Source organism: Calidris pugnax, unplaced genomic scaffold (genome assembly GCF_001431845.1).
Source record: "Calidris pugnax isolate Ruff unplaced genomic scaffold, ASM143184v1 scaffold89, whole genome shotgun sequence".
Lineage (NCBI taxonomy): Eukaryota > Metazoa > Chordata > Aves > Charadriiformes > Scolopacidae > Calidris > Calidris pugnax.
The window spans coordinates 4,713,242-4,734,356 of record NW_015090865.1 but is presented as its reverse complement, the minus strand read 5'-3'; the positions used below and the strand labels follow the sequence as shown (position 1 = coordinate 4,734,356).

The window sequence follows — 21,115 nt, the reverse complement described above, 5'->3', positions numbered from 1 at the left end:
TCAGATTTGTTCAGCGAACCAAAAATATTGCTGCCCAGTTACACTTTGAAGAAAAAAAGCTCATACTGCAGTTGATGAAAGCAGAGAGCACATACTGCTGCTAAGCATGGGAAAATAAGTAAAATGCAGGATAACAGCAATTCACCTGTTTGCTTGGTGCCATTTTAAGCTGAATTTCACAAAACTCAATGTCTGTAGGATTGCACTGTCAGTCCTCTCATGACATTTATGCCTTATTGAGGGATTTCAACCACATCTGAGAGAGGCAGAGATCTCAGTGGCAGTGAGTCTGCAACAATAAATAGGAAGGACGCAGCAGAAAATCAGATAAAACATTAGGCATCAAGGGATCCACTAGGATCACAGGAAAAGTGACTTCCAAATTCAGCTGAACGTGACATAATTCAGTTTCATCTTCCCAGAAATCACGTTATGTCACCCTGTTACCTTCACAGGTATCAGGTACCATCAGGTATCACTGATGGTTAGTCAAAAAACATATTTTGCAAAGTATTTTCTTTTTGCAGAGCATATTTTGCATATTTATTTACTGTAATGGCATATAGCAGGCAGATAAATCACCTGGTCCTTTTGCCTTTCAGAGATGCTCCTCCAGAAGATCATGTTTGGTTTTGGCCCTCGAACTGGGCAGTTTGTCAGCCCTTGCTGCCAGCCTCTCTAATTGCCGATAATCAGCCTGATTTGTGAGCAGCATGTAATTAGACTTATCTCATTTGGATTGAGACATTCAGACTGCTGAACAAAAGATTTTCTCCTACTTCTCTTTGTCGGTTTTCTATGCTGCTGTCATCAGAGAAGGCATTAATAGCGCTGTAGTCAATGTGGTCCAAAGCTATGAAACAAGAAAAATATGTAAGAAGAGGCAATAACTTTTATTATATTACTTACCATAGAAAAAGCTTTATTCAGCAAAAGCGCCCAAGTATTGTGCTCATAGTCTGTTCATCAAGACCTTATCAGTATCGTGGTTCAACAGGAGACTTGCCTCTGGGACTAGAATAAAAAATGTTATTTCATATTTGTGTTGCAGTACACATCAGTCAAGGTTAGGAGACTCTGATTTGTTTCTTTTGAGTCCTCAGAGTTGGAGTTACTTTGCGTCAGTAATTCATTCTTCCCCCATCTTTCAAGGCCACTTCGGGTGCCCTTGAAGGATTAGAACTGACATCTCTCTGCTTTTTTTTTTCATGTCGTAAGTATATTTTAGATTTTTAATCGCAGCAAAAGCTGGTAAAGCCTCGCAAGATTTCCGAGTTAATACACAGAGTACATAAAAAGACTCTGTACTACTCTGACTTCCTAAAACACTGCAAACAACATGTAATAAAAGCAGGGGCTGGTCCTGGGGGACGCTCTCAGGCAGCAGTTACCTCCCGGGAAGTGCCCGCTCCCAGCCCCTGCACGGGCTCTGCTGCACCCAGGGGTGAAGCCCATTGTGCAGGGATTAACTGGCCACATGACCATCTCGGCAACCACAATCATCACCCCGTAGCCTCCTATTCATGCAGCTGGGAGCCAGAAAGGTCAGGCTCAGCATGTTCTTTCCCAATTATTCCCCAGCCCGGGCGAGCAGCAGCAGAGCATGAGCAAACACCCCGGCAGGTCCTCACCCTCTGGCTTTAACACCCTCCTAAAAGCTGCTCAGCTTCTTTTTAACATCTTTTGCTTTAATCACCCCTGCTTTGGAGAGTTTGGAGGATTTTTTAAAAATATATTTTCTCTAGATTTAATACTCATTCAGGGTATTAAAGCACTTGAAGTGTGACAAACAGACCGCAAAGGCAGCAGCTGGAGCCCACGATTGAACTTTTAAACTGAAGAGCTGGGAAATACTAATCCTGAAGCCAACAGAAATGGATTTCCTCAGGTTTAGGGGGCCCGAATGATCTATCACTCACAAAGGACTCCTTCCTTTACTAATGTGTTTTTGCTGGGAATAATATACGTAAGAAAAATGGAGTTTTTAACGTTTTCTCCAGAGATCCACTGCTTTTCAGAGTTACTTGACTGCAGCGATGATGATGAAGAGGAAATACTAGTATGTGGAGAAGATTTAGAGCTTAATCCTTTTGATGGCTTGCCTTACTCTTCCCGTTATTATAAACTTATGAAAGAAAGAGAAGAACTTCCAGTATGGAAAGAGAAATATACTTTTATGGAAAGTTTGCTTCATAATCAAATTGTGATTGTGTCAGGAGAGGCTAAGACTGGCAAGAGTTCCCAGGTCAGTACAATATAACTTGGTTGGTGGGGGTTTTTAATTATTTTACAACATTTGATGTTGTACACTTTTCAAAGTTACTATTACTATTTCACTAATATTAGACATTTTTAAAACTTTTTTAAAAAAACCTTTACTATTCACTGCTGTTGCCCTTTATTTATATTAGGCACATCGATATCCAGATTTATGTTACACTAGTACCTGGTTTCTGTTAGGATGGAGTGGAAGGTGAGTGCTGAATGGTGCTGCACTGCAATAACACCCAGCTCTGAAGAGTTCAGCTGTGCTGTGCATTGAGTTTAGCAGTTCTCAGTGTAGAAACAGATGTGCAGCCACCTATTGTAATCTGAGGTTTTAAGGCCAGAGAGGGAAAGTGAAAGGTGACAAAAGGTTAATGCAGTCAAATATAGATGTGAAATATATCTATATAAGCATACATTTAAATACTTTCTTCAAACCTTCACAAACAATTGACAATTTATGCTTGTCAGTTATGGCTTGTCAGCCATTTTTACTTGGTTGACGATGTTTTTGGGCTTCAGGGTAAGTTGAGCACTGAAGACTAACACTTCTCAGACTGTGATTACCTGACACAGTGTCATAAAAAAGTAATAAAAATTTCAAACTACAACTCTTTTTTGTACTAAATACTAAATTTAAAAATACCAAGCCCTTTCTGAGCACTGAAGACCCCATGCACTAACTGCTGTAGTTTAAAATTCAGAACCAAATATACAAATAACCTTAGAAAAGTTCTGTTTAAAATTTTCTTGCATCTATCAGTACGCGCACTGTAAATTATTGCTTTGTTTGTATAGCACAACATCACATCTCAACCTGAAAAACTATCAGCTGTATACTTTAAAATGTATTGCAGAATGTATCAGCTAAAATCCTTCCCTGCTGAAATTACAGGTGTATTTCTACTGTCTTCAGAGAGGCCAAGGCTAAGTGTAAAATACTTTAGGACTTATTTCAGATTGCTTTACTATTTTATCAATAAATCATTCCTTCTACATTTCTCTGGCTGCTACTTTGTTCCACTGGAAAATTTTATTGCCTCCTCCCTGATATTGACTAAACTTGCCATTTTATCCTATTTTTATCCATCATCACATTGAACATCCAGGGAAAATGGTAAACTCTGCAATGCCTCTGTTGGATTCAATGCATATTCTTACTTGCAAAGTGTGTTTTCGTTATGATTAGTGCTGTATCAGGAAAAAAATAACTAGATTTGCAGGCAGGTCATAAGAGAAGGTGAAAAAGTTCTCAGGGAGTGAAGGATTTTAATCAGTAGGGCTGTTTCTCAGGGAGAAGAGCAAATGCTTTTTCCCTTCAGCCAAGAGCAAATGCTTTTTCCAAGAATACTCAATTACTTTACAGAACTCATGTTAAAAGACATCACTGAAGCCAAGATCTCAGTTGACTCTAAACACACAAATATCCACAAGGACTATCAAATTCTATTGTAATAATGTATAACTACCTCAGCCTGTAACCACAGTAAGCAGAGAAGAATTTTCAAGTGCTACAAGCTAAAACACGATTGTTTATGATTGTGATCAGGAGAAAACCTGCAGGTAAAGCTGTAGGATAATTACTGTTGCAGGGCCTCCCATACCTGCCAGATGGAGATAATGCTGGACATGGCTAGAGATCAGATATTTAACTAGAGACATCCTACTTCTCATTGAAAATTCCTGTGCTCCTATAAAAAGGACACCCACCCACCTGGTGCCTGCAATATTTTTTGGAGCACGAAGTCTTTACCCCTTGTTATTGGCTGTGATTTACACACAATAAATTTTGAATAACAATAAACTACTTGCTAAGAAATTTTTACTTTTTAAATTGTCCTTAAACAAGTGCAGTAAGATGTAAGATATTGCTGGCTGTTCTATAAACATTTTTAGAAACACAAACGACTATACAGAAATAAATTATATATGGCTGATGCAGCTAGTTTATAAAAGTCAATGAAGTGAAGGATTTGAAACCCAATACTTGCACTAAAATAATATTCATAATGTGATTTTACTTTCTCATGACAAGCACATTAATATTTTCTAGTGTTGATTTTCTATTGTAAATACATAAATTAGAGAGCTACTGTGTAAGTTTCTGGAGGAGTTCAGTTTCAGTTATCTTTGTTTACAGAGCAATTAATCTAAAATTAAATATACTTACTGTGGCATTTGTCAGTTTGAAATCCTCTTCTTCCTGGGACATGTTTCTCATGTCAAGCACTTGAATACGATGCAGCACGGGCAGGTTTAGTGCTGAGCCAGCTGAGAAGCCCCCAACAACAACCACACAAACATCCTTGGATCAATCAGCAGATGCTGAAGAACGGTAACACCAGTGGTACCTGCTCCCCAGAGGCCAATTCCGGTCCCTTCTGCAATATATTTGAACTAATCTGAGTTCAGTTGAGAAATTCGCAGGTAGAACGTGTAGCCCATGTCACTCCAACTCCTGACAACTTAAATAGATTATGGGTCTTGACATTTATCATTAATTTCTATGTTAGATGCAGCTCCTCCATCAGTAGCCAGATGGTAAGCAGCAGGCGCTCAGGTTGATTTAGTTCTTCCAGACCGTCCAATCCTTTCACATCTCTGCTAAATGTGTTAAACACCACAAAACATCTGTTTTCTTATTTACAGATTCCTCAGTGGTGTGCAGAGTACTGCCTTTCTGCCCGCTACCAGCACGGGGTGGTGGTGTGCACCCAGGTACACAAGCAGACGGCGGTGGGGCTGGCGCTGCGCGTAGCGGACGAGATGGACGTCAACGTCGGCCACGAAGTGGGGTATTTCGTCCCATTTGAGAGCTGCTGTACAACAGAAACCATCCTGAGGTCTGTGCGTTTCGTTTTTAAAGCCTTCAAACTAACACGTAGCTTGCAGTTCGTTGCAAGTGCAAAAGTTTGCAGCACTCATTGCAGTCCCCCATTGCAGCGCTCCACTAGCTGGAGTGTCCTAGTCAGGACAGAAAAGAGCTGTGGGGGAACACTGTTATAGTTGCAAAAGGTTTTTGCATACAGTACGAAAACAAAAAAACCCTACACTGCTTTATAAAGTTGCATGTAACATTTTAAAATGCAGATTTTGTGCCTAATCAATAAACTGTAAAAGGCTTGAAGGAGGTATGCTGTTCTAAATTATCACAGAGGTTTATGTGGGCAAGGTTACCATCTGTGAGAAGCTTCATTAAGCACCTCAGTAACTTCCATTAGACTTTTTCTTTCTCAGTTTTCTGGAACGAGAGTGTTCATAATCGTAAGAGAACATGGGATAATCTACCACAAAGTAAAACTGGAATATAAAAGATCCAAAAATCATGGCTAGAAAAGTGTGTATTCAGGGAGAGAAGGATGAGAGAAGTAAAAGAGAGCATCTGTCGTTTGGTTCAGTGACCAAGAGAAAAAAACATGGCTAGAAAAGTGTGTATTCAGGGAGAGCAGGATGAGAGAAGTAAAAGAGAACATCTGTCGTTTGTTTCAGTGACCAAGAGAAAAAAGCATTCAGGCCGATTTTCAAGAGACAAGAAATGCACTTAATGTATTAAATGTAGGCAGGTGACAGCAGCAACACCGGGATTCCCACTTGAGCCTCTGAAAGTCAGGAGAGTTATTTTCTCTGGCTCCTTAATATGTCAGAACAAACTATAAAATCTACATCATGAGCCTTTTTCCCAGCCATGTGAGCTCCCGCTGACTCCCAGTGGAGAAGGGATACTCACCACTTCTGAAAATCAAATTCAATCGCTCTTCTTCTTGCGTGTCCTTTCTCTGGAGAACGATGTAACCTTCATCCCACAGCACGTCTTCCTGCAGCTGCACCTGATGTGAAAGGGAGATGAATCCTGTCCTCTTGCACATCGACACCTGGTTCAAGAAGATTCAAAGTCCTGCTGAGCACAGCAAAAAATAATATCCTTTTAAACAACTTTCAGTAGCGGGAATAATAGGGATAAAAGTGAGGAGGGCAGCACGATAAGAATTAATCTCTCATCTTTGATCTGGCACTCCCTCAAGAGCACACAAACACCTTCTTTTCCTCATCTGAAAGTATTAGTTCCTCAAGAATTGGTTAAGTTATGATGCTTAGATAGTTTGGAAGATGAAAAGCAGTGTAAGTAATGATTTTAGGGCAGAAGTCTTTCTTTTTTTTGCCTGGAGCATCCTTTCAACCATAGTGCAATTTAGTGCCATTGAATGACATTGAATTTTTAGCTATTTAAAGAACAATTTTAAAATGTAGTTTGAACATGGCTACAAACTAGACTCTCTGTTCTTATCAAATCTTTCTTGTTAGAACAGGAAGAACCAAACTGTCCCCAAGAGCCTGAATTTCTTACAAACAAATCTGAATATTCCTAGAAACTCCGTAGAGTGTTCTGTTCATGTGTTGCAGATACTGCACAGACGATATGCTACAAAGGGAAATGATGTCTACTCCTCTTCTGACCTCTTATGGTGTTATCATCTTGGATGATGTGCACGAAAGGACTGTGGCAACAGACGCGTTACTGGGCCTTCTTAAAGATGTCTTGATATCAAGACCAGAACTGAGGCTGGTCATCCTCACTGCCCCTCACATGGCCAGCGAACTGCAGAATTATTACGGCAGTGTCCCCTTCATAGGGGTGGCAAACAACCACCACGCAGAGGTTGTGTACTCCTGCAGCGTTCACAAAGACCACTTTCTGTCTGCACTAAGGCTGCTCTTTGAGATACACCACACCAAAGAGAAGGGTGACATTGTGATCTTTCTAGCATGTGAACAAGTAAGTTACTTCTGATACTTCTATTGTGATCTTTCTAGCATGTGAACAAGTAAGTTACTTTTCCGATACTTCTGATTTTTAATCAAGAAAAAAATTACATCTGTGTTTTTACATGACCTATGAATGTTTTCTTGCCAGTATCTAAGATGCTGGATGTTGCCAACAGTTTTTATCAGTTCAGGTTTTTCCTACAAAGAAGTTATGGTATAGATAATGCTGTATTTTATATATATATATATAGCATAAACTAATACACAGAACTATCAGATTTTCTGTAGGCTTAAAGAAAGGCCATTGTCCTTCTGTGCGATGCAAAGAGTAGCAATGGCAGCACAAAGGGACAAGGGGCATAGATTCAGGGAGTTAATATATTGCCACCTATTCTGGGATTGTATATATCCCACTGTGTTACTCCTGTTTTGCAGGAATGGACGCGTGTCCAGTTTGCACACGTGTTCTACTTCACCTAAATGTTTTTATCTGAAACCTGTTACAAGGCAAATATCACTCCAGAGGTGCCACAGATAAGCCAGGAACCCACACAGGTTTGGCTGTTCTCAACAAAGGAGGCATCTTTGAATCCCTGAAGACAGCAGAGATGCCCTAAATTCACTGCTGCCAGGATTGCACAATCATGTCCTTCTCACAAAAATTTCACAGCACTTTATAGCTGTCAAAGCAATCCCCCATCAAATAAACATTTTAAGACTCGAAATTATTAGAAATTACTATTATTATTATTTATTTCCTGACAGCGACCTTCAACCTTCCACTTTGTATCAGTAACTCTGCTTTAGAACAACAAATTTGCCTTACTTGCTACAGGAGATAATGACTTTTCACATGCAAAGATAAATTACCATAAACTACCCAGAGAATATTGCTTTCCACAGCCAAAAAAAGGGGGATGGGCATGTAACACTTTTAAGAATGCTAATAATCAGTTGTAAACTTTATGGACACTAATTTTACAAATGATGAGTTAATGAATCCTCTTTATCAGTTCCCATATTTAAAATAGATAATGTTAGAGAGAAAACACAGTCTCTTTCCACTTCAAAGGACTGGTAACAAAGTTTTATTTGTGATTCATTTATTTTTTGATGGGGAAGTCCCACACAATACTAAAATAATAATTTCTTTCTTGCTGGGAAGAGATTACTTAGTTTTCTCTCTGATGATGAACAAAGCACTCATTATGAGCTGTTAAGGCACAGTTCACATCCTGTGCATTCTTGCTTAACTGTGATTTAAAGGTTCATATTGCTAATAGCTCACTGTTCCCTAGCACCAGCCTGCCTTTTAAACTAAATAAAACTACAGATGAACTAAGAACATTAAGATTTATGTGTTATCTTGGTGTCAGCCTTGCTATTAGATGCCACTGTCACACCTTTATAAGAATTTTTATAGAATATTTTCAGCCTATAACTACTATGAATGTAGTGTCACTCTCAAATAAAAACTCGATCTGTTTTTTCAATTTTGAAAAACGTTTGCTAATAAAAACGCTTTCAAAAAAAGCCCGACAAAATCCCTTTCAAACTGAAAAGCCTATGAATGATTTTTGTATACCTTTAAAAGAATTCGTTTAAAACACAAAGGATTTTATATTTTTTTTTAAAAAAAAAAGGCTAAAACAACAACAACAAAAACCTGACACTGCCACTCAGGGCACCCACGTGCATGACTGGTTCCAGTAGAAGACAAAACACTTTGGACACAGCAGTGGGGCACCCGAGTACCTGCTGCACCAATTTCCAGCCCTACACACACGACAAATTTGCACCAAACTCTTTGGCAGTAAATGACTGATGTGGTTGCACCCTACATGTCCCATATACATATAGTTTAGTGACAGTTTTGTAATTTCTCAGCCCTTGTTATTTCTAGACTATATTTTTTCACAGCTCTCTTCCCCTGGAGGTTGGTTTGGATGTGATTAAAGCCAGAGATGACTATTTTGAAAACAGCAGGGAAGAAAAAGCCATTTCAAAAACCAGCCCAGCTTTTCCCTGGTCTCTAGTTAGCCAACACAGTCGGTAAAAGTTCATACATAGTTCTGTTCCCCATTTTTTCCCTCTTTAATTATTAATCATGTAAGATTTAAATGTTGTTATAGTTTGATACAGAGTTAAAATTAATTTCAGAATAAAAAAAAGTTGCTTTACAATTAAATATTGATATTTGGTTTTCATACTCATGAGGAAAAAGAACCCAACCATCTTTCTCCTGATTGCAGGAAATTGAAAAAGCTTACCAAATGATCAGACAGGAACAGTCTAATTTAAATCCTGACCTTGGAGAACTCATCCCAGTTCCTTTATACCCCACAAAACAAGACCTAATTCTTAAACCAAATCAAGACAAACAGAAATGCCACAAAAAATACAGAAGAAAAGTGCTACTCACCACCAGCTTTGGAGAATCTTTGATTTGGATTAAAAATGTCACCTTTGTAATTGATGTCGGTGTTGAAAGGAGAAAGGTTAGTAAAGTTAATCCAAATCAATATGCCAAAAATTAACTATGGTATAAGTTTTCTTCAGGTTGGGGGAAAAGGAAATGTGTACCTAACAGGTCAATGCAAATGGTTCCTAAAGGATCAAATATTTTTCTATTCTTTCATAAGTCAGATTGTATAATACTTTTTACAAGCAAATTAACAAAATTTAAATAATTTTCATGGACATGAAAGCCAAGGAAGAAACCACAATTACTTTGCAAATTCTGTCCGAAAACAAATTTTTCAAGTTTCTAAAGCCAGATGAACACTCCCAGCTGAAACTGCCACCAGTTTGGGCCCCAACCCATTGTCATTTCATTTGCAAACTGCATCTCGCCTTAGTTTTGGCTATCAGTCATAATCATCTCTTCAGTATCTTATAGATGAAGCAAAATACAACCAGTTCTTGGCTACCTATTGGCAGATTACCTGGTTTTGTAGATTAACCTCAATCCTTGTTAAACAACTTCACAGTGTCGTGCCACAGATCATGTAGGGCCCAGGGATGCTCACACCACTTCTTTTTAAAGCTGCTTGTGTTCCTTCCAGAAATGTGCTTCCACCCAGTACCTCAAAATGCTGCAATGTACCAAATTAATTTTTGACCTTTTACAGTTCATTCTAAGTACATCATCAGTTCTTCTTTTCCACCCCGTCCTGGGAAGGCTTAGTGCAGCTGCACAAGGATATCTCATTTATACAAAACTGATGTCCTAAAGAACGAGTGACCATGTAGGAGCAAGTCACTATATGAACTGGAAAGCGACAGGCTTTGTAACTGACCTACATGTTTTGCTGGGCAAAATAAATATTTCAGTAATAGGCAAAAGAAGCAATATAATACAGTTTCTTTGAATAATCCAGAATGGAATCACCAAAATTGAAGTTAAGTTTTCCTAAAATTTTATATTGGGGATTGTTAGTCTAACACAGTCACTGCCAAGGGTTCTTATTTGAGGGTTATAAATTAACTCAGCCTCAAGTCAAGGAAAAAAAAGATAGTCATACTTTTGTGCAAAATGAAAAAAAGCAGTTTTCAATTAGACCGTGCATAACTCAACTCATTTCTGAAACTACAGCTGTCTCAGGTGACGGGTATGAATCTCACTTCCATGGTAATCTGAAGCTCAAGGTAAAACTCGGTGCTTCCAGACTCCTGTGAATCAGAAATATGAAGTGATGGGAGCAGTTTCAACACACGTCACTTCCATGGTAATCTGAAGCTCAAGGTATAACTCGATGCTTCCAGACTTCTGTGAATCAGAAATACAAAGTGATGGAAGCAAATCAGTTTCAACACACTCCTGATGGCCATCAAATCACCTCTATTGGTTATGCAATTTTAAGTCTTTAATTCGATTACTTTGTCATAACAGCTGAAATTCTAACTGGCCTACATGTTTTGCTGGTCAAAATAAATATTTCAGTAATAGGCAAAAGAAGCAATATAATACAGTTTCTGTGTATAATCCAGAATGGAATCACCAAAATTGAAGTTAAGTTTTCCTAAAATTTTATATTGGGGATTGTTAGTCTAACACAGTCACTGCCAAGGGTTCTTATTTGAGGGTTATAAATTAACTCAGCCTCAAGTCAAGGAAAAAAAAGATAGTCATACTTTTGTGCAAAATGAAAAAAAGCAGTTTTCAATTAGACCGTGCATAACTCAACTCATTTCTGAAACTACAGCTGTCTCAGGTGACGGGTATGAATCTCACTTCCATGGTAATCTGAAGCTCAAGGTAAAACTCGGTGCTTCCAGACTCCTGTGAATCAGAAATATGAAGTGATGGGAGCAGTTTCAACACACGCCTGATGGCCATCAAATCACCTCTATTGGTTATGCAATTTTAACTCTTTAATTCGATTACTTTTTCATAACACCTGAAATTCAGTCCTCTAATGTTACATCCTCAGCAATTGAAATTCCCGTTCAATCCATGTGCCTGGAAGTCAGTTGAACATAGAGAGAACAGGCCAAGTTTTGGGCAGAACAAAATCCCATGTAAGTGTTGCCACTGAGATATGTAATAAATTTACCTGGAGAAAAAGAAATCTGTCCCCTGCACTGAAGCACATTTCATGTTTTTTATTAAAACCCTCCTTAAATTAGACAGGGTTAGTTCAGACGACATGACTAGAAAGTTGACTTATCCAGGTGTTGTAAGTCTTGTCATATACTACAGAAGCTTAGGGACATCATCTGGTGGTCAGAACAGGGAGTGAATGGGCTCCTCAGTTTAATCAAAATAAAGTACAGTTAAGAAAAAAATTAAATGGGGCATTGTACATCTTTGTTACAGTCCTTGTTTCCTGTACTGAATTAAAAGATTTCAGTATTACGACAAAAATCTGGCGTTATGGAACTAAATGTTATGACACAATGTTGGGATTCTGTCATTGAAAGAAATAAGTAATCTTTTTCGATGCTTTTCTTGATGATACCACAGATATACATTTTGTCTTTAGTAAGGTACATTTCTGCAGAAAAAGACATTTATCTAGGAGTGTACTTACAGAGCTATTGCAAAACATACGTGTCTCTCAATTTATCAAAGCGCTGACTGTTCTCATTTCCAAGCTGGTGAAATACGTAGTCTAAAAAGAAATGAAACTGTTACTACACTTCCTGTAAAATGACCTAGACTAAAATTCAATACAGACCAGTAATATTTTTTTAGTTTTCACTTACTTATCTGATGCTTATCTGATCTCTTTCATTTAAAGGTGTACAATCCTAGAATCAGAGCAGACTCTGTTATAACGCAGCCTATCAGCAAAAGTCAAGCAGAGATGCATAAACAAATTCTGGGCATGTCTTCATCAGGTAGAATTATTAGCTCAAAATTTAAATCCATTAGCTCAAATTATTAATAGAATCAATGTGACAATGAAAAAGAAAAAAAAAAGAAAGAAAAAAAAAAAGGTAATTTTCCTGAAATCTCTTCCAGGAAAACTCTTCTGCTTGTATCCTGAAGAATTTACATACAAAGAAATGAAACCACACCACCCAGCCAAAATCCAGGAATCCAAGTTAACTGGAATGGTTCTCTTCCTGAAGAGGATGGATATAGCAGGCTTAGGACACTGTGACTTCCTAAGCAGGCCAGGTAATGATGATGCACCAATTGTCCATCTTTTTATCATTATTTTTGCAGTTATTTAAAGATTAATTTTGCACCCTTTCTGTTCAATGAATATTATCAAGTTTTAATTGTAATTGAAACAAATGGAGGATTTAAGGTTTTTTTTTAACCCCAGGTGGATTTTTCCCATACAAAATAACATTTTCACTGAGATGACAGAGTAAGGTATAGACATGAAGTGGTGAACAAACAAATCAAACACCCAAACTCATAGCAAGGATTCAAAGAGAAGTCCTTCACAGTCCATTGCCTGTACATGAAGTAGAGAACATACAGCAGATAAGTAAAGAAACAAAAATTACATCAGTAAAACATTTTACTTCTGCTCCGCAACAATGTGCATAGGGTTAGTTGTTTTTGGTTTTTTGTTGTTTTTTTTTTTCTGCTGCTCTTTGAGGAAAAATAAAAGCCTGGATTAACTCTGACTCATTACTGCATTATGAAAGCAACAAACATGTCAGGCTTACAGCTGCTGCAGTTAATTCACACTCTAATCGAGCTGAGCGACTGCAGCAGACTCGTAACCCTTTTTAGAATTCATGAGCCATAGGAAAATGTATTTGGCACTGCAGCTCTGGAGTGCATTATTTCAATTCCTGTGCCACTGTAACAGGGATGTCTTTACATTTTTATCAGTTAATTGGCTAGATCTTTGCTGCGTTACCTCACGGGACAAAAGAACTCCTTTCCCACAGATTGCAGCAACATTATGTATTTTTGTAAATCACGGGAAAATCCTTATTGAAACTATGCAAATCAGTGTAACGATGAAGCCATGTAAAATTTCCATAAGAAATCAAGTTGAAAGCAGTTTGCAGGTTCTGCCTTCATGCAGAATTACCATCAACAATTTAAGATTAAACTATTTGTTGATGGTCATGGCTACCAGGACATTTGAGAGCTGTGCTATTATAACCCCACTGAGAATATATTTCTAGAATATCCACAACAGCAAGAGTTGTATAAATGCATATATGTAATCCATATATGTAATGCATAATGTAAATCCTCCAGATAAGCATGTTATGGTAGTTAAATGGACTATTAATAATCATGACGTTTATGTTTTGCTCCTATACCTAATATTCACTTATTACAGAACTTTGGGCAAATGGCTAAGTCACTTGGTTCCTTATGCAACAAGAATAATATTTTGTAGTTTATCACACAGTAAGAACTTCAACTTCAGCCATGTAGGATGTGATACTGGAAAGATGAAAGGCACAGCTGCCTTTAAAAACATACCCTGTGACCTTTGTGTCAAAGGTACAAAAACCTGAAACGAAGAACATCATTTTAAGTCAGCTTGAACCCTCAGATAAACGCTTTCAGTGCTAACATTTAGTTACGCGTTCGCTTTACTAAGCCTAAGGATGATCAAGAGCAGGATCAGTGTTTATATAAACCTGGTCAGATTTCCTGAGACAAGCCCAGAGCAACCCAGTCTTAAGCAGCCAAAGAACACAGGCGAGGGGAAAGAAAATATCAGATAAGGAAATACCTTTTAAACTTCCACGGATGCGACAGATTCTTGTTGAAAGCAGAGGGCACATCTTGAGAGATTCTTTTTAACCTTGGACCTGTGCAAGCAGCAGTGGAGTCCCAAAGCCTTGTGGTTTGCCTCAATGGCATCAGGAGCTGCGTTGGCAAACAGCCCGAAAAATAATGACACTTGCCAGAAATCATTATAAGACAATGCAGGTTTCTGTTCTTGAAAGAAGAGCTTTCCATATCTAAACATTTACACCACTTTTGTTTTATCGTAGGTTTAATTAAATAGGAACCATACCATAAAGGATTCTCAAATGAGCTTTAGCTGTTCTTATAATGGCTTTTTATCGATTGAGTTGGTGCCTCAAAATGCAGATCCATATCTGAAAGTCCCATTCTTTTTTATATTTTTTAAAATTTTTACTGTTCCTTCACCTGCTTTATCTACCTTTACTATCTTGTCCTTTCTAACACAGTAAAAATCCAGGAATAGTCTTTTTTTTTTTTGGTAATACTCATAGCAAAACAGGGAAGTAATTTGTGCTTACAAATCCCAAGGCAACTAACTCTAGGGGATAAAAATGCAAATTACTGATGCTATCAAGGGATTGAAACTAACAGCCATACAACCATATATTTTGCAAGTTCTACCACAAACTACTTTGTTGATTTCTGGAAATTAGCTTTCCATGATTTCCTAGTAATTACTATATGCCTGAATGACCATTTTACTCTCCCTGTATTTTCAGTCACTGATATCTATTTTCTGTCACTCTTCATCAGCTGTTGCTTTTCATTTCTTTAAACTTCCTAAGTATTTTCTTCTCAGATACCTCAGCTTTTGCAAGGGCTCATCTTTTATCCCATTAAACCTCTTACGTGTGATAAGAAGTGTCCTCTCTAGACAGAAACCCCTCATGTTGTACAGGCAGAGATAAGAACTCTAATACTGAAATGAAACAGGTTCACAGTTTTAACAGGAACTTACAGACTCCTGAGAGAATTTATCTGAAAACTAATAGTAAGGGTTTTAAAATTAACTGAACACGCAAGTTTTGTAAAAGCTCATGTAAAGTGAATTAATAAACTATTTTTCCCATTCAGATATTAGTAACAGTTTTCAGTTTGTCAAACGTGACCACCCCTCTTCAAAAAGAAGAAACAAAAAATACCTGACAATTGCTAATGGTGCAAGGAGTTTTTTTTACGTAGTCTGGCTGTGATACACTATTCAGCACTCACTGTGTCTTGACTTTTGACAAAAGCTGCTCTGACAGAAAAAAAGATCAACAAAGTTATTTGCAGCCCTATAATTGTTACCCTTTATTTTCTTTCTCCAGAATCTTCTCAGCCTTCTGTTCATTTAATTTATTACTTTATCTTCTCCACCGCTGTCAAATGACAGAAGCTGACTTCTATCATTTTCACATAAGATATACACAACTGGAATATCATAATGAGAATACAGGCATTCATTTATATGCAGCCATTCTCAAAAATTTGAATTATCTTTCCTTTTCATCAGCTCCTGAAAGCCTGATGCAGGCTTTAGAAGATCTCGATTATCTAGCAGCCCTGGACAATGATGGAAACCTTTCTGAATTTGGAATTATTATGTCAGAATTTCCCCTGGATCCACAACTGTCCAAGTCAATTCTGGCTTCGTGTGAATTTGAGTGTGTTGATGAAATGCTCACCATTGCAGCCATGGTAACAGGTACTCAGAAGTAACATCTCACTGCACGGCTTGTGCCACCTGCCGAATCCTCGTAGGCTCTTTCCAAGTCTATTCACAAGGGCAACCCAAAGGCACACTTTCATTACTCACATCTTGCTTATTTCAAGTAAATGACTATCTTGGGCTGTTTAAGTCTTTACTTTAAGCATGCAATGAAACACAAGTAATGAATTTCTAATAGCACTCCAATTCCATGCTTCAGATGCCCCATTAACTTCCACCCTTTTGTCAGAAACCACACAGACCATCCCTTTGAACTCAACCTTCGCAGCAAATTAGGGGAAGTTCTAATTGTAAACAACATTGAACTCTTGACCTACAAAGAATTAGTTTCTGGTTTTGCTTCTCCACTTTAAATATTTTATAAAACTAACATAACCTTACGTCTCTGTACCATTCTGTCCTGATGGATCATCACTCTGCTCCTACACAGCACCCAGAGACAAACCAGCTGGCCCCAAACAGTGGACACGTGAAGCCTGGAGCAAAAGCATTTAGATTAGAAAGTTGTTAAGTACAGAATTTCTTTCACTTGATGTGACAAAGCTTTCAAGCCAACACAGAAATTGGTGAGGAGTCTTAGGCAACAAGGGCAGGAACCCTCAGGACACTGAGCTGCATTAGTGCTTCTCCTTCTAGAACAACTTGGTTTTATGCTCGAGCTGGCTCGATTAAAAAGCTCAACCTTCTCATACAACACAATTATGTAGTACCCAACAGAAGTAAAATGCACTGGAAGGCACAAATTTTAGCACATAGGAGCAAATTAAGGCACGACATCCATAGATTTCGTTTATTTCTATATTAAAAGAAAGCATATGCTTGGATTCTGGATAAATTGGATCATGCCATTATGAAACACTTTTGGCGTAAGTCTAGGAGAAAGCTGCTCACTTTCTCTTCTGTTTACAGAACAAATTAACTAAACGAGAGATTGAAAGAACACCCGTATAAATTAAGTCTTAGTGAATGCAATAGATTCGGTTCCTCAGCAGCAATCCAACACTGAAGATTAAAGGGAACTGAGAGAGGAAAAACCCCAAAATATCAGCGTAGTTACTAATTGTGCATGCACCTATGTGTCTTAATAACCACTGGCTTGATTTCTTTTTCTAAGCTCCTAATTGCTTCTTACCTGCACCTCCTGGCACAGAAGAGATTGCTCTCACTTGCTGGAGAAAATTCTTACACCCTGCAGGAGATCACTTCACTCTTATCAACATCTTCAATGCCTTCAAGGAAGCCAGTGCAAACTCCGCAAGCCAATGTAAGTGCACCCATATGGGACGAAAGGAAGCACAGGGTAATCAATTCGGAAAAGAAAACAAAGCAAAACCCTCACATTGTTGGCATATAGTTCATAAATATGGATTATTCTTTTTGAATGATTCTTTCTAGAATTGCTAATTTGCAGAAAGAAGACAAATCGAACTAGTCGCCACTACAAACAAGTATTACTGTTAATTTATTAACAAATTGAAAGTGACCTAGGACAGAGCACCTCATTTAACAAGGATATGTCAGCACTATTACTGCTGTCATTTGAAGTGACATTGTTCAAAAAACTAGGACAGAGCACCTCATTTAACAAGGATACATCAGCACTTATTACTGTTGTCGTTTGAAGTGACATTGTTCAAAAACCAGGAAGATGTTTCCTCCTGTAAGAGCACGTAAACCAGGTTTTACAACATGAAATGACACAAACGCAGTTGAGAAGGGATGTGATTCCCCCAGCAGCCTGACAATTCTGCTGGTTTTCTGAGAGCTGTCAACTAAAAGGAGAGTTGAAGGGAACAAATTGAAAGAAGTGAAGTTCACATTTACAGGAAACCCAATAAAAGCCAGGGGCTGCACAGCAGACAATTTTCCTGTGCTCAAACATCTTGCTCAGGGTCATTTAACCTGGGTCCAGGGCTTAGACACTGGCAGTGATAGATTTGCATACACCAAGTGAAAAATGAGGAGAGGACAGTAGGATTGTTTCACACTCAGCCACACTGAATGCTGAAGGGAGCTCCAAGAGAATCTCTCCTGTACCAGCATGAGGGGTCATCACCAGCCCTACAAATGGGATGTCAGTTCCATAGCCTGGCCTGAAGGCAGAAAGCCTGAAAACAGAGTTGCTACTCATTCCATTTGAAGCTATTGCTTTTTACAGCCCAACTAAGGGATTCTGAATATTTTTATTCAGAAAGATACAGCTAAAATTCTATAAAACTAAGTAGGGATATCGAGTGTTGCCCACTCAATTTACAAGCAACTTCAACGAGACTAAGCTGTCCATATGAGTCTTGTTATCAGAATTTTGGACAGCTCTGACACAGCTACTGCCTCCAAAATATTTTTAATCTATTGCACCAGTCAAAGAGCATTTTACAGAGCAGTAACTCTGTGGATAGTACCTATCAGTCAGCCTCTGCTTTAAGCCAAAATACATTTTTTTTTTTTCCTCCACAGACTACAGTAATGAGAAATGGTGTCGTGATTATTTTCTAAGCTGTTCTGCACTGAGGATGGCAGAAATTATCAGAGCTGAACTGGTAGAGATTATGAAGCGTATTGAACTTCCCATTTCAGAACCGGACTTCGGATCAAAAGAAAATATACTAAGCATTAAGAAATCTCTCTTATCCGGTTACTTTATGCACGTAAGGAAAAAATATTGTGGTTTCATCTTACTGCGTTGTTAACTTCTATAGAATGAGTTAGGTAGTGGAATCTTTTGATCACAAGAAAGGATAAAAGCCATTTTTTACCACAGTGTATCAGACAAACACTTCTGCCAACTCCACTCTTCTCTCTGGGGTTGAGCTGTCACAGCAGGAAGTCCCCACACTTCACTGCAACAGGAAAACTGTCAATGTGCCTTTTGCTGAAAAAACTCTTTAACTTGTAATATTCTCTCAGGCCTTATCTCCTTTTTGAAGAGGTTTTTGTGAAAACACCCTGGAAACAGAGATTTGACTTGTTGAATATATTTAGGTTTACATAATATACAGCTTTCTTCATCTCAACCAAACGATGTACTCTAACTGCAATTGTAAACTAAAACAAGATTAATTTATTCCCATTTGAAACATGCTTTCCTCCACATCAACATCTTAAATACAAGAATGACCCCTCCAAACTACACTACTGGCCACACATTATATTTTCTTAAATACAAGAATGACCCCTCCAAACTACACTACTACTGGCCACACATTATATTTTAAAGTCTTCTAATTCTTTAATATTACATCTGTTTTCATCCAGACCCGTCAAACCGAAGGTCAGATACTTACTGTATAAGCCTGTCCTCATTTGTTGCTGTTTCCTTTCAAATATACAAATCAACTTTTAAGTCTAAGCCTCATTTCATAGTACCCAGTCCCAAGGTTTCCCCCAGAAATTTGGGAAGAGGTTTAGGTTCTGCAGTTGAAATTATCTGAAGACAAGTTTAATTCCTGGTTTTAATATAATAGGCAAACACTGATCTATGCATCCTGTATTTTCAGTTAATTAATGGATAAATAACTCTTTGCATTTTTTCTAGATTGCTCGTGATGTAGATGGCTCAGGTAACTACTTAATGCTAACACACAGACAAGTGGCCCAGCTTCATCCTTTCTCATCATATTATAACACCAGAAGGATTCCTGAGTGGGTTTTATTCCACGAGTTCAGTATATCAGAAGAGAATTCCATCCGAGTGGTCTCTGAGATATCACCCGATCTGTAAGTTAACAAACTCTCCACTCACACCTCTACCACAAAATCCACAAACAGAGTTAAGTCACAGAGGGGGTAAGGACGTGTGTGTACGTTGGCCCCTTCCTTTATCTCTGCCATAAAAGTAGCTATCTTCTGGTTCTGCAGAGAAATCATGCCAAGCATAACTGATTTACCCAAGGCAGGGATTTGGGTTTAAAAAAAATAAATTAAAAAAATCGTAAAATAGGCATAGGACAAAAGGACAATGTTCATACCTAGTCAAGCAAGAGGAGCTGGCATCACTGGAGGGGTGAAGAAATTGTTGGTTTTCCACACTTTTTATATTCACTAGGGAACATGTTAAATAAATTTTATTTCTTTGTTGGCAGTATTGTTCCGTCACCGTGTGTAGCTTTGCTTGACCTCTTCATTTTCATGCAGAAGATCTATTGCATTAGAGCTCAGAACTATCAAAGGAAAAACTGTGACCCTGTACCCTTCCTATTCTTTTAATGCAAAACATAACATCTCTTAAGTCAGACTTTTGTATTTCCTAATGTGCTGATCTGTTCAGGTACTGACATAAGTCTCAGTGTCTGCCACTGTAACTGTGATCAATTCATGCATTGAAAAAACACCTTGTAAGTAGTAAAAGTTTCTTATGAGGTAAAATATACAGAAAAAAAAAATCAAGGAAGAAGTAACACAGCAGTATGCGCAGAGATTAATCTAACTGGAAATTTCTTTGTTCCCTGAAAAGCTGTTTTCCAGCAAATCTTTTTCTCGACATGTTTTATGTCCCAGCCAGCTAAATCATTCCCTATCAACTGCTTATGGATTCAAGAAAAGACTACAGTCTTCCTTCTGCAAAAATCCCTTTACGCTGAGAATATGCATTTCACTGCCCTATCTTTTCTACTGCCAATGTTTTTATAAGGAAGCCTTTTTCATAATTTTATTGAACCAAAAATATGTTCAAATCCAGAAAAGTTACTATTTAATGCAATCTGCAGCATTGAGAAGTTTTGGTTTTGAGTTGAAATACCAACTTTGTTGCTGTCTGCACTGGCATGTTGCTGGTGTCTTTTGCACAAGCCTGGAAATGGCTATTCAAACATTTCAAAATTCAGCTAAAAAAATTATAATCTTTTGTCTTATTTCCTCACCAGATTCGTGGAGCTGGTACCTCAGTATTATTTTAGCAATCTTCCTCCTAGTGAAAGTAAGGACATTCTGCAAGAAGTGATCAATCACTTGTCACCCGTTTCAACCACGAAGGAGGAACAGGAAACTAACAACGACAACAAAGAAAATGAAACATTTCCCCAAACTTCCACTGAACAAAGATGTATTATTCAGTGATTTTCAGCTCAACTATCATATACTGAACAAATATAAATAAAAACAGTATATGCAATATACATTCGCATCTTAAGCCCATGTAATTATTTCGAACTTTTGGCATATTTAACAGAAGAAACATTTAGAAAAAGCACTTT

The 21,115-nt window shown here is 38.0% G+C and overlaps 1 protein-coding gene across 1 annotated transcript; it reads left to right on the top strand.

Moving 5' to 3' along the window:
* The first annotated feature begins 1,975 nt into the window (after positions 1-1,975).
* DHX32 (DEAH (Asp-Glu-Ala-His) box polypeptide 32) lies at positions 1,976-20,978 on the top strand. Its single transcript, XM_014945275.1, has 11 exons — positions 1,976-2,245; positions 4,915-5,108; positions 6,667-7,039; positions 9,282-9,527; positions 12,273-12,372; positions 12,497-12,655; positions 15,708-15,899; positions 17,038-17,187; positions 18,381-18,571; positions 19,459-19,640; positions 20,786-20,978. Exons 1-11 carry the CDS (start codon positions 1,976-1,978, stop codon positions 20,976-20,978), a joined length of 2,250 nt encoding a protein of 749 aa, XP_014800761.1.
* The last annotated feature ends 137 nt before the right edge of the window (positions 20,979-21,115 follow it).